The sequence below is a fragment of the Agelaius tricolor genome, unplaced genomic scaffold (assembly GCF_023055355.1).
Source record: "Agelaius tricolor isolate 1412-34295 unplaced genomic scaffold, bAgeTri1.0.p SCAF_17, whole genome shotgun sequence".
In the NCBI taxonomy this organism is placed as follows: Eukaryota; Metazoa; Chordata; class Aves; order Passeriformes; family Icteridae; genus Agelaius; species Agelaius tricolor.
Window position 1 is genome coordinate 11,443,124 of NW_027269277.1, and position 12,312 is coordinate 11,455,435.

Sequence of the window (12,312 nt, forward strand, 5' to 3'; positions counted from 1 at the left end):
AACTTCCTTGCAAAGTTTTTCTGCTTATCTGTTTAGACATGCTTTCCCTCTGCCACATGATGTACTAAAAGAATTTCTATATTTCCAGAGCAAACACATCACCAGTTATCAATTAAGCATTCGCACTCTGTCTGTAATTAGAAAAAACCCATAATTTTTAAAACAGTCATTTTTAAATAGCAACATTTTCCTAAATTCAATCCAAAAAGTAATGCCTTTCATATACACATACTGTGCCACTTAAAAAGACAGGAAAAAAATCAGGATTGCTAGAATTTAAATAATATTTAATTTCTTTTGATTTTGCTCAGAGGATGAATTTTCAATATGATTTTGGAAGTACAGCTGATTAATTAAACAAGACAACTTGTATTATTTCCCTTCTCTTTAAACCTTTCAAATTCCTCAAGTAACTACTGTGTGCTCTTTCCTCCTTTCATCTCCAAAAGCAAAATCTGTAAGATTCTAAGATTAATTTTCATACATGTTAAAATGCTCTAGAGATTAAGATAACACATTAAGTAGATGGTGTCTGGACAAAAATTAACATTGTAATTGAAGGCAGAGTGAAGTCAATTACTGCATTCCCCTAAGAGAGGAGATAAGCAGCTGCATTAAGATAAGTTATAGTCTGTTTATAAAAGCAAAAGAAATAAAGATTTTTACAGAAAGCTTGCTTAAACATTTGGCTTCTTCAAATGAAGACTTTGGAGAGAAAGACTTTAGTTACACAAACAACTTACTCAAAGGGAATTGCTTAGATCCATTCTGAGTTATTACTCCTCCACAACCAAATACACAAATCAAAAACACTTCCACAAATAAACACAAGCTATTATAGTAAGGCCTGGGCAAAATCTGTACTAGAACCCCACACTACTTTGATTTTCGTAATTTTAATTGTTGTAATCTACTTAAAAACCATCTGACTTCTTTTGAACTAGAGCTCAGATCCCATAAAGAAATAGGATTCTATTGAAGACTCATTACAAAGTGAGCCATTTGTAAATCTTCAGAACAGCTTTTGAAATCTTGGCCAGGGACATTTGAAATGCAGCTGGTCTTCATAATTTGTCATTTCATGAGGTCATTAGATTGAGAATTACACATATTAACATGGTGTTTATTTATTCACTTATTTCTAACTAGATTGATAAGAGGCAAGGCCAAGTTATATTAGTGTAAACAAACTTACCCGTGCACCCTTCTCTGGAAAACATTTGCATCCAGCACTGCAGTTGCGGCCCCCACATGGCCCAATGTAGGACTTCTTTCCACCCTAAAAAGAAAGAAAAATTTTGAAAAAATCGAATTTCATAACTGTTTGTTAGCTGAAGATCTTTAATTAAAACACTTGGTCTGCCAACACTTTACAGCTACATTACCTTGGTTGTGCGAACTTGCTGAGAAGTAATTGGGCAAAGTGTACTTATATTTTAACTTTTCCACAGTTGGGTCCTTTTCAAAATCACCAAATAAACAGAAAAAGTTGGGCAGAAGTTCTTTGAGGACAAGTGACTACACAAGTTGGTGCTCTTCTGCAAGGTGCAGGGTGCTTCCCAGGGCTCTCAACCCATGGAACTAGATGATGTTTTGAGATACTCAGTACACTATTGGACTGGGATCATAATTGGTAACTGCAACTTGTGCCTCAGCCATCCTGCATAAACAAGTATCTTTACATCAATAGGAACTATCAAGACAAATTTGATTTTGGGACCCTTGCATGTTTCTAAGAACAAGAAGCTGCATCCCTAAACCACAAGAACAAAAGCTACTGCATGAGAGAAAATGGCATTTCTAACTAAGAACACATGTACAAGGAAGTGTGTAGGAAACCGCCATGGATTTGGATTTTAACTGAAAATATATTCCAAATTTGCTGCACCAGCATTAGTTGTTTCAAGAATAATTACAATATTTATATCAATCAGAAGTCCCTACATCACAAGCTTAATTCCCAGCCAATAGAGTACATGAAAGTTAACAACGTGAATTTAGTTTATAGAGTTTGACCTGCTTCCACACTAAACAGATCTGAAGGACTGGGCTTCCCAAAGCCCTGCAATGCTACTGACAATATTGTAAGTCCTGGAAAAAAGGTCCCCTTTAGCAATGTAGTTTAGTCACACACTAAGAACACCCCTCCTCTAAGGAAACTTTCACTGTCCAGCATGCTCAGGTACAGTACCTGGGTTTGAAATTCTGAAAGGAATAAACATTTAAATTTCTCATATGAAGGTGATCAAACTAAATGCCAAAACAAGTTCAGACTGGAGCCAAAAATTTCCTTACTGAAAGCATTCACAGGAAATATTTTTAAAGCCTTTAAAATTTCCTGACAGTGAGGAACGTGAAAAATGAAATACAATTCATGCAAGCTTCTCAACTTTGCAGCTTCTTTGAATCAGCCTTCTCAAAGAAAGTAACTGGTCTGATATCACTTGATCAGTGTTCTGCTGAAGGTAAATAAAAACCTCTACACATGCTGATGTTTACACTGCTTTGCTAAATTAAACACCTTTGGACTTAGAATGAACAGATATTAACAAAAAGCCTTAAATCCAGTCTCCCATACTTCCCTACCCAGAAAGGAGTGTTATCTCTTGCTGTAACATAGTCATAACAACCTTCAAGCAATTCTAAGAGGCATCAAGTATAAAAAAATCCTATGAAACTACTGTGCAGACATTTTGGGAGCTTTTTCAGGTGAGGCCCCATTAGATGTGGGGCTTTTGGACTACTAATTAAAATCCTATATTAGGATCTAACACCAAACTGGAACTGAAGAAAGGCACCACAAGAGAGGCACCATAACGGGAAATGCACCACAGACAATTCTCACTGTCAGCAGCAGAAAATCAAGAATGAAGTAGAGGTAAAAAAGAAAACCAAACAGCTAACAAAACAAAAATTACCAGCCAGCCTATAAACTACCCAAAAGCAAAGAGAAGGAGACAAACTGTATCTAGAGGTTATAGAATAGACTGTAAGAGCATCTCCAAGCTTTTGGCTTGGAATGGTCACTTGAGTCTGTAATATGCAACAGCAAGGGCTCAGTACATAAAAACTGGTCCCTATCTTAATGGACACCCTGTTGAGAGGTCATTTCTTTGTGAACCTGTTTTTAGAGTGAAGTGCACTGAGATACATATTTTCCCATGCTTATATGCCCATTTCACAGTGGAGATTTGGACCCACTGCTAAGCAATGCATATCTCTATTCCTGACACTTAACCTTACATTTAAACTCTTCACACACAGCTTTTTGCCTCCAGGTAGTCAGGCTATGCTTCCCCAGACACTTATTCAACCTTGAATTCTTCAGAGATTTAAACTTCCAATCAACTTTTTCTCCAGCTTATTCCTTGTTCCAGCAGTCACTTTCACAAGCCCTGGGGGCCCATGGTTCTGTCCATTCAGATGCCTTCCAGGAGTGAGCAGTGGCAAAGTTTCCTTTCACTATAGCTCTGTATCCCTCTGAGCTCACTGCCTTGCAATAGTCACTGTCTCAAAGCACTAATCCCCTGCTCTGGTGGCAGACAGGTCTTTCCCAGTGGCAGAGGACTGGACAAATACCCATGATTTTTTCTATCCCTCAGGCTCCTGCTGCTCCCATCATTGATGCAGTGTAGTAAATATGGCTCTAGTCAAAATCCCACTGAAGTCAAAAGAAATATTTCTCTTTAATTTATAGGAAGCTGAATAAAACTCTCACTGAGCTTTCTGAAAAACTGAGAGTGTGTCCCTATTTTGTGTAAAATTGTGTTCACCATGTACTTCTAGGTTTCTTTTTCACAGCATGAGGATCACTTTGCTCACTTATGAATGAAGGCATTTGGAAAGGAAGCAAATCAAAGCCAGTTGGCTCCAAACCAGGTGTACATCTCCTGAGTATTTTATTTAAGGGAAGTAGCTGACATCAGACACTCCATGGCTATTTAAATCCTGAACAGCCATGTGCATAATATTTGTGAACACAACTCTAAAGGTTGCATATAAGATTCTAGACAACAGTGTTCTCTTCTGAAAAGGTTAACACATTTTCCCATTCAAATATATGAATGTAAGGTCATTCAAACATTTACAGATTGTAACCTGACCCACGAAAACATGAGCCTGTCATGCTTGTTCTGTGCACGTATTCAGGGAAGGGATTTTTTTCCTACTACTCTACCTTTCAGATTGATGAATGTGCTCTTGAAAAAAAAAAAGAATTTTTAAAAAAAGGTTATTAGTTATACTGGTAAGCTCCAGCACTATAAGAGAAATTAAGGAAACCATTTTCATTTCATTGCATGGAAGCAGACCAAGATCTTGAAAACAAAAAACAGAAAAGCAACACTGTTACAAAAACACATACTCTGAGATTTTAACAGCCATCATATCAACTAAGTAACATACATCCTGATTTTAACTGAGTTATTTCAGGCTTACATAAGAATCACTACCATGATTTCAATGTAAAAAAAAATCCACTCTATTTGAGAAGTATTGATACAAGTGAGAAACTATTATTAAAAGACATTCAAAACTAAGAGTTATTTTAAGGACAATTCTCCTCTTGTGCTTCTGGTGTACCTCTATCAAGCATTTATGCACAGTTGATTCATGAAGAAGCAGTGGTATTCAAATCTTTCCATTGACTTCAGCTTGTTCTGGACTGGAGCCAAAGAGTAAAGAGACCTCACAGCTGTGATGCCAAAAGAGGTGTCCCAGAATGTTCATTCCAGCTTCTCTAGAGCAACATACAAGGCAACAGAATAGAAGTACATGGCCTGGAAGGACCTGCCTACAAATACAAAAATTGTAGGTAGGAGCAGGTAAACCATCTAACAAAGGACTTTAGTGGGAGCCCTCCAGGAAGCACAGCTCAGATGCAGGAGCTGGGGCTCCATTTGGTATCAAAACTTCTCCTCTGTTTCAAAGGATCAACTGCAGAAGGCTTAAAAATCTCATCTGAAGACAATGATTTCAATCAGATAGGAAAATGAAGCCAGAGGAATGGGCTGAGAGCATGTTTTGGGAAAAGACTGCAGAAAGGTTAAAAACATCATCTTATCATGAGAAAGCTAAAGTAGCAGTGGTGGAAATGAGCAAATTGGAAAATTTTAGTAAAGAATGGATTCTAAGGAATAGTAGCACACAAAATTACACACAAAATTGGAATGTGTAAAGTCTGCTGAAAAAAGAGCATACTCATGATAAAAGAAGAAAAAAGGATGATGCCAAAAAAAATGTTGATGATAAAAGAGAAAGTGAAAGCATCTCTAACTTGCATAAAGAGGTATGACAGGGATGACTTTTTTCGCCAACACTTGTCTCCAGTAACTTCCAACTCAAGTTAAGGACTGCTCCATTACAGCAGTACAAAATCATAACAAGAAACATCATAATCAAAAGCTAGAAAGGAAGTATAATGAAAACTTCTGGAATCTTCAAATTAACAATTTTCATATAACTCAGAATTACCTGCTGATGACTAATGAGGAAATTTTATTCACAGTACCAGACATTCAGACACCCTTGCAAAATTTCACTGAAAAAATTATCAGTGAAACCGAATATCTCTGCTCATGTCATCTCTGCTATGATAACCTCACTTATTTCAGAGAAAGCCTCAGAAACTCCCTCAGGATACCTCCCTGAGCACAGAACCATCTTGCAAAGAAATAAGGATATGCATTAGCTCCTCCTAGATTTGCCTCAGCTTCCACAAAAGCCAAAGCAGTACAGCAGACTGCCCTTCCCTGCCACAGATGACACTAAACATGACAAGGAAAGAAAAACCAAATAGCACAATTCCTTCTTTAGAAATAATCACCTTGAGAAAGATGAAAATGCCTCTGTAACTATAAGAAAAGCAGTGTCATTCCTAAACACATGAGAGAAGTGTGTGAAAATTCCTTTTTTATCTGACACTTTTATTTTATTTTAAATAAATATGTCATGTAGCTTCTAGCTGGAATGTGGCACTTGTTTCCCTTGATTAGCCCATAGGACAAAATAAAATGTTTGGAATATTCCAGATTCCTTCCTTGTCAGATTAGGAAAAGGTTGCCCTCAGCACTGAATTCCCAGGTATGCACATTTGCACAGACATTGACAAAACCTAGACAGCAACTTTTCTCTACAGCAAAGTGACAGAAATAATCCTTATTAGCCATAGCCATTTTATACCTCTAGTATTTGCAGAATGCATACATAGGAAAGCTCCTGCATCCCCATCCCACAACATGGCACATGCTAAAAATATCTGGGACAAGTTCAACCACCACATTACTCTGACAAATAATTCTTACTCTACAAAGTCCATATCTTGGGGAGGGAATGCAAGCACTCCTCCTAACAGCAGCAGGGACTCCAAATCTGCACTAAATAATCTCACACAGTGCCTTGTATTCAAATCCCTGGTCACATTATCAAGCCATTCATTAAGAAACTCTGATGTCCCATGCTTAATTACCAGAGGACTACAGTTTTGAAAATGAAAATGAGTGACTAAGAACCGAGTTTACTTTAAGAAATGTTCCTGTAGAAAGAGATTATTGCTCCTGGAGCTTGTCATTAATAATTGTGGAATTAATTAATAATGGAATTTACACACAGATGGGCTGGGCATGTCTGTTTTACAAAAACAATTACCTATGCCTGTATCCCAAACTAATGGTCACAGACTCAGTATTTGTCTGTTCAGATTATCAATATACTTACCCCAGATTAAATTTCCAAAATCAATGGCACACATCAACTGCAGATGGTGGAATCTGCCAAGAACCACTCTCATGAGCAGTAAAAGTTGGCAAAGTATGATGGCCCATGGGTATAAAGTTTACCCATCTTTTCCAGGTCACTTACAATATCTACACCAAGGTCACTCCTTCCTTTTGGGGTGGCACAGATAACTGAGCAACCTATCTGCTCTCACCTAAGCTTTCACCCTGTTTTTTAAATAGACAATCTTCATCACACATTACAGAAGGGCCAAAAGGCCCAAACAGCTGAAAGTCTATATAATTATAGAGTATCTAAATAAAAACATATGCAGTCATCTCCTGGAGCTGTCAGAAGACTACCTGTTACAGCACTAACATGATTAACTCTTTAGCCTCCATCTCTGTAGACATTCTAGTCCCTTGCACTTTGTGATCCTGAAAATAAGAGCTGGCTTGGGTGTGGATGCATCCTCACTAATTTCCCTGGAGGTTTTGTCATTGACTGAAGCAAGAACAGAGTAAAGCCACTGCAAATAGCACAGTGATACATCCCACTGTGTTTTAAGTCCTCTAGGAAAGATTTACTACATCAGCTTTGGAAAGTACCATGCACATAGCGTGTTCTCGGTTAATTAAATCACAAAAGAAACCAGGGAGGCACTGCATGCTCCACCCACAAAATACTTCAAAGAGTAGAATCACAGAGAAATTGCTCTCCTTTAGGGAAAAAAGATGTCTGCTACTATGTTTGTGTCCTTGCACAATGGGTCCTTGTTGTTAACTAATCTTTGGGCACCATACTAGTAAGCATAATTAAGAAAAAAATGTTGTTTTTTTTAAAAAGTAAGTATCTTTGGAGCTGCTCCTCTATCCTCTATGCTATTTCTAGTGTACTATTTCTATCTTCAGGGAGAGTGACTTGTCAAGTCTCAACATGTCCCAGCAGCACACAACTGTCTACCCTTGGCTGTTAGCAATTTTGCTCTCTTGATTGGTCATTTATCCTTTATGAGAAATGTAGAATACCACCAGGACATCAGCACCATTTACAAACATCTTGTGCTAGCACAAATGTCAGTGATAAATCAGTTCCTCTATGTTAAAATGAAAAATAATGAATGATGTATATAGTACATCCTTAAAATTGCATGTACATCTGTGTGCACCTTCAACAAAGCAAACAAATTAAAAGTAATAAGAGTAAAATTCAGGCATGTTGTTTGCCTGTAGCCCTACAACTCTGCAAAAGAAAAGTTGCATAAAAGGCCCATCCAAGCAGCAAATGCAGTCTAAATGCCCTTTGAAGTCCAAAGGCTGCCCATTTAGTCCCTAACAGAGGATAAATCAGTTGGCAATTAAGAATTTTCCGAGGCTATAAAAATATCAGAATTACAAAGAGTAAGCAATAGGTAGAAAATTGTAAATTTTGTTAAAAAACCAAGAGTATGCATTTGAGATACTATATCATCATGCAAGCAGGCTTACATAACTAACCATGGATTTACTAAAGTAATTCCCTTTTCTAGCTATAGTTGTAGAGAGTGAAGTGACTTTGATGAGCCCTCCTATCATACTGATGAAAATAACCATATGTTTCTAAACACAGCTTATCTATAAACACATTTATCTTAATGTTCTCTACAAACACAGTGGTGGTCCTGCAAAGTATTTTTCAAACAAACTATCTCTGGGAAGAGACAGGGAGGGCAAAAATTTTATCTACTGGAAATACTACATTTCTTACATTTTTTTCATTCCATACGGAACAAAGGTTAGGAAAAAAGAAAACCTGAAAAATTAGACTTTCCAGGATAAAATAAAATGGATGTTTTTGACATTGGAGAAAGATCTGGGCACACCTTTCAAGTTCTGTAGCGAGGTCCAGGAGCTTGGGTTTCAGCAGCACATGAACCCAAAAGCCTGCAGGCTCTGGCTGCTGATGGGAAAAAGAAAAAAAAAAGGCAGGCAGAGACCAGGCAGGTTTTCTACAGAAAAAAAAAAAAAACAATTTATTTCCCAGCATTCTACACCAACAGATTCTTTTGGGCCTTTCAAGTTTTACCCCCAGCAGTATTCCAAATGAAAGTTGCTTTTTCAAACCCATGGGAGCAAATAAAACACCTGTCTATCAGTTGGAAGTGAACAAAAGCAAGCAATCCCAAAATGCAGATACAAATGGTAGGGGTGAAGGGGTGCAAGGAAGAGACAGAGCAGCTTCAGATCAGGCAGAGAAGGATAACAAGGGGCTGGAGGACACAAGGCTGGGAGTTCAAGACTTTTAGGTAACAGAAATAACACCCTTTCCAAATTCTGCCCAACCTGTATAAACAGCTACAGCCAAGTCTGCTTGCTCCCAATTCTCCAGCCGAGGATGTCTGGGTTGCTTTAAAAGATGCAGGTCCTGCACATTCTCAGGAATCCCTCTGTTACTTCACCTTCATACAACAGCTCTGAGGGGAGCTCATCCCAGGCCCTGGATATTCAAAGGAGGGACCAAGAAAAAGGAATATTGAAAGTGTGCTTTTCTGCACTTCTGCTCTGTAGAGTAGCAATGGCAGAGCCCCTGGAAGAGGTTCCTGGATCTGTCTCTGAACCTGGTTGGACACATGTACAGGACAAACATAGCACCACAGTCCACACTTATAGATGATCACTCAGGACTCTGAGGGTTCTGGTTTATCTGATGAATCCAAAATCAACCTGTGACTTTATTGCCAGAGAATTATCACACTATTATCTGTAGATACAGCACATAACATGCACAACAGGATGTTGTATTTACTATTACAGCTGTTGGTTCAGATTTGTTTTCTGGGCTACCCTTCTCATTTCACTGAGGCTTTCAAGCACCCTGTCCTTTCATGGTAAAACAACCCCTTGTAGTAATTCAGCCAGTCAAGCCCTTCCCTGCAGGGCACAACTGCTTTGCTTAAGGATTCCCCTGCAGTCAGCCCAGCAAGCACAGTGCAGACTCACTACAGAGCACAGTGCACACAACTGAGCTATGTGTAACTTAGGCAGCAACTTGAGAAACCAAAAAAGGCTAAGGTGTTCTAAATGCTGGAGAAGACCCTGGCAGATTGTGATAACTTCTCTTCTTAGTGACATTGATAAAGGAGAAGTGAGAAAATATAAACTAAGGTAAACAACTATAAAATATCAAAGGAAATTTAAGTAGTTCCATTGTGTAGCTATGTATTTAATTTACTGTTAGGCCTATTTAATTTCAAGTAACACTTCTGAGCAGAGCGGATGTCTATTCATCAACTGTGCATCTTGCAAACTTTTGCCAAGACAAAATGTACAATCCCCATTATGGATAATCTTACCTGTCTGGAGTGGGAAAAGACAAAAAGCCTTTATAACATTTATCTAGATTAAACAGATCAGAGGAGGTATAGTTTGATGCAGTATTTTGACAGGGTAAGAGTATGTTTGCTGAGGAATAGGTACTGATTAAATCTGAGACAAAGTGTGCTGCCACACTTTCTCCCAGGAAACCAAAAAAGGACAAAACATAGAACTGGCAGAAAAAATGTGTAATTTTATTTACAAATATCCTGGGGTTTTTTTAGGTGTATTTCTAGGCTATTAAGCAGATTATGAACTTTAGAATGATGTATTAGAAAGCACAGAACCAAGTGTCTCGGTTTGCTAGTACTGGATAAGGGAAGGAAAAACTGAGACAAAAGGAAACTATTCTTAGCAACAGCTAAAAAAACTGAAAATGTCTTTGGAGACATCATTATCACAACTCCTCAAGTGGAAAATAACACAAACATTAACTTAAGATTTTAGTTTCATTTTTTCCTCTATGTAAGTAAAACTTTTTTTAGATTTTTTTTGTTTCACATATTATTTTATATGTTGGGGGACAGAAACCAAGGCTTTTGTTTTCAGGCTGTTTTACAGATAAGAAAAGACATATACTGAGCATATTCAGCATCAGCCTACAAATGTCCAGTTTGTCACAGAACCTGACATGAAATTTGAAGGAATATTTTTTTCAGTTTTTATTAAACCATGCAAAGGAAAATCTGTCATCAAAAAGACTAAAACTATCTACAAAATTAGACTGTGGAGTCTGATGCAATTTAGAACTGAAATGCCTACTTTATGTAATCTTCAGAACTCTTTCATGCCAAAGGCATAGATCTTTATCAATAGGTGTGTGTGCCCTTGCAAGCAACTGTTTTAAATAGTGACTTGTTAAAATTTTTAACCCTCTAATCCCCTTTTACCCCTGTCCAACCCAAAGCCATACTGCCTGGACTTCTCATGTGGGAGATGACAAAAAGCAATTTAGGAAATAAAAGCAACTAAAATGAAGTCTTAACCAATGAACATAAAAAATGGAAAAAACATTAAATAAACACTTACTTAATTCTGGAAGTCCAAGCAAGTATGTTTACAGAAGTTAGTTTGTAAAATAATAAAGTTGTCCTGTAAGAGTACATCCATTCTGCTTAGGGCATTACCTTACTCTGTCTTCCCAGAAACCCACTAGAGATAATAATGGAGAGATGTCACCTAAACAGAGAAACCACCTCAGTGGAGTTAAAAATCACAAAATTTCATTGAAATCAACATCTTATGACCTGTTTGTATAAATCCCCTCAAGCAGTCCCTCAGGATTGACTCCACTGTTGTGCAGTTAGAATTTCTCAGACATGGAAGACTCAGAGGGCAAGGCTTTTCACTTAAGAACCAGCTGCCACCATATTCAAAGTGAGTTTTACTAAAAAAACTCACCCAAAATGAAAAAGGAAAAAAAGAAAAAAAGAAGAAACAAAAAAGGAATTACTGCTCAGAATGGAATATGTAATAGTTGAAACCATACCACCAAATAACTCATCTAAAGCTTTCAAAGTGCCCTAAACTGGGCTTTGAGTTCATTTATTTCTTAGCTGTCAGGAATAGTGTGATAAGGGATGACCTACACTACACACACAGCACCTACCCAGGAGATTAAAAGTTGCTGTACATGCAATGTAGAAAACACACTACTAGAAAATTCTTAGTAACTTAATATCCAACCTTGAACATTATCACTCAGAACAGCAAACCCAACAATTTATGAAATGAAGATTAGTGCTAAAATTTACGGTCTCACTGAGCAACATGCTAGCTAAGCACAGCTGTCCCTCCTGAGAAAAAAACACCCACGCTATTTCAAATAACTTTTTTCAAGGACTTTGCCAACTTAAGCAGGTTTTTTTTTATTTTTTGGCCACATGCATAATAATAACATCACAAATATAAGTAAAAAGTCGAATGAAAGAAAAAACAATTTTTCTCTATACTGGATATTCATTTCTCCTGTGTGTTTTTGTACAGCCTGGTTTATTGTACTTTCACTTGCACGCTATTTAGTTCAAATTGTTCTGTATTAAGAAAAGACTACTCCTTTTTTTCCTTACTTGGTAAACTGGATTCTAACTTTTACACTGGCTCCTGTTGAAAAATACCATGGTTTGTGACACGAAACAACAGATGTTCTTAAAATAACAGACTCGGATATTTCCAAGTGCTATCACTCACAAGGAAATGCCAGGCAAAAGGAACTGCTCGTATTGGCAGGGACCTGCCCTACCAA

General features: G+C 37.5%; 1 protein-coding gene across 2 annotated transcripts in view; it reads right to left on the reverse strand.

Moving 5' to 3' along the window:
• The window catches only part of COL4A6 (collagen type IV alpha 6 chain), a 108,864-nt gene that overhangs the window by 71,333 nt on the left and 25,219 nt on the right, over positions 1-12,312 (reverse strand). For both annotated transcript variants that reach the window (XM_071442451.1, XM_071442453.1), the window contains one exon: positions 1,196-1,279. In XM_071442451.1, coding sequence (XP_071298552.1) covers positions 1,196-1,279 — 84 coding nt within the window. The remainder of the gene's footprint in view (positions 1-1,195; positions 1,280-12,312) is intronic.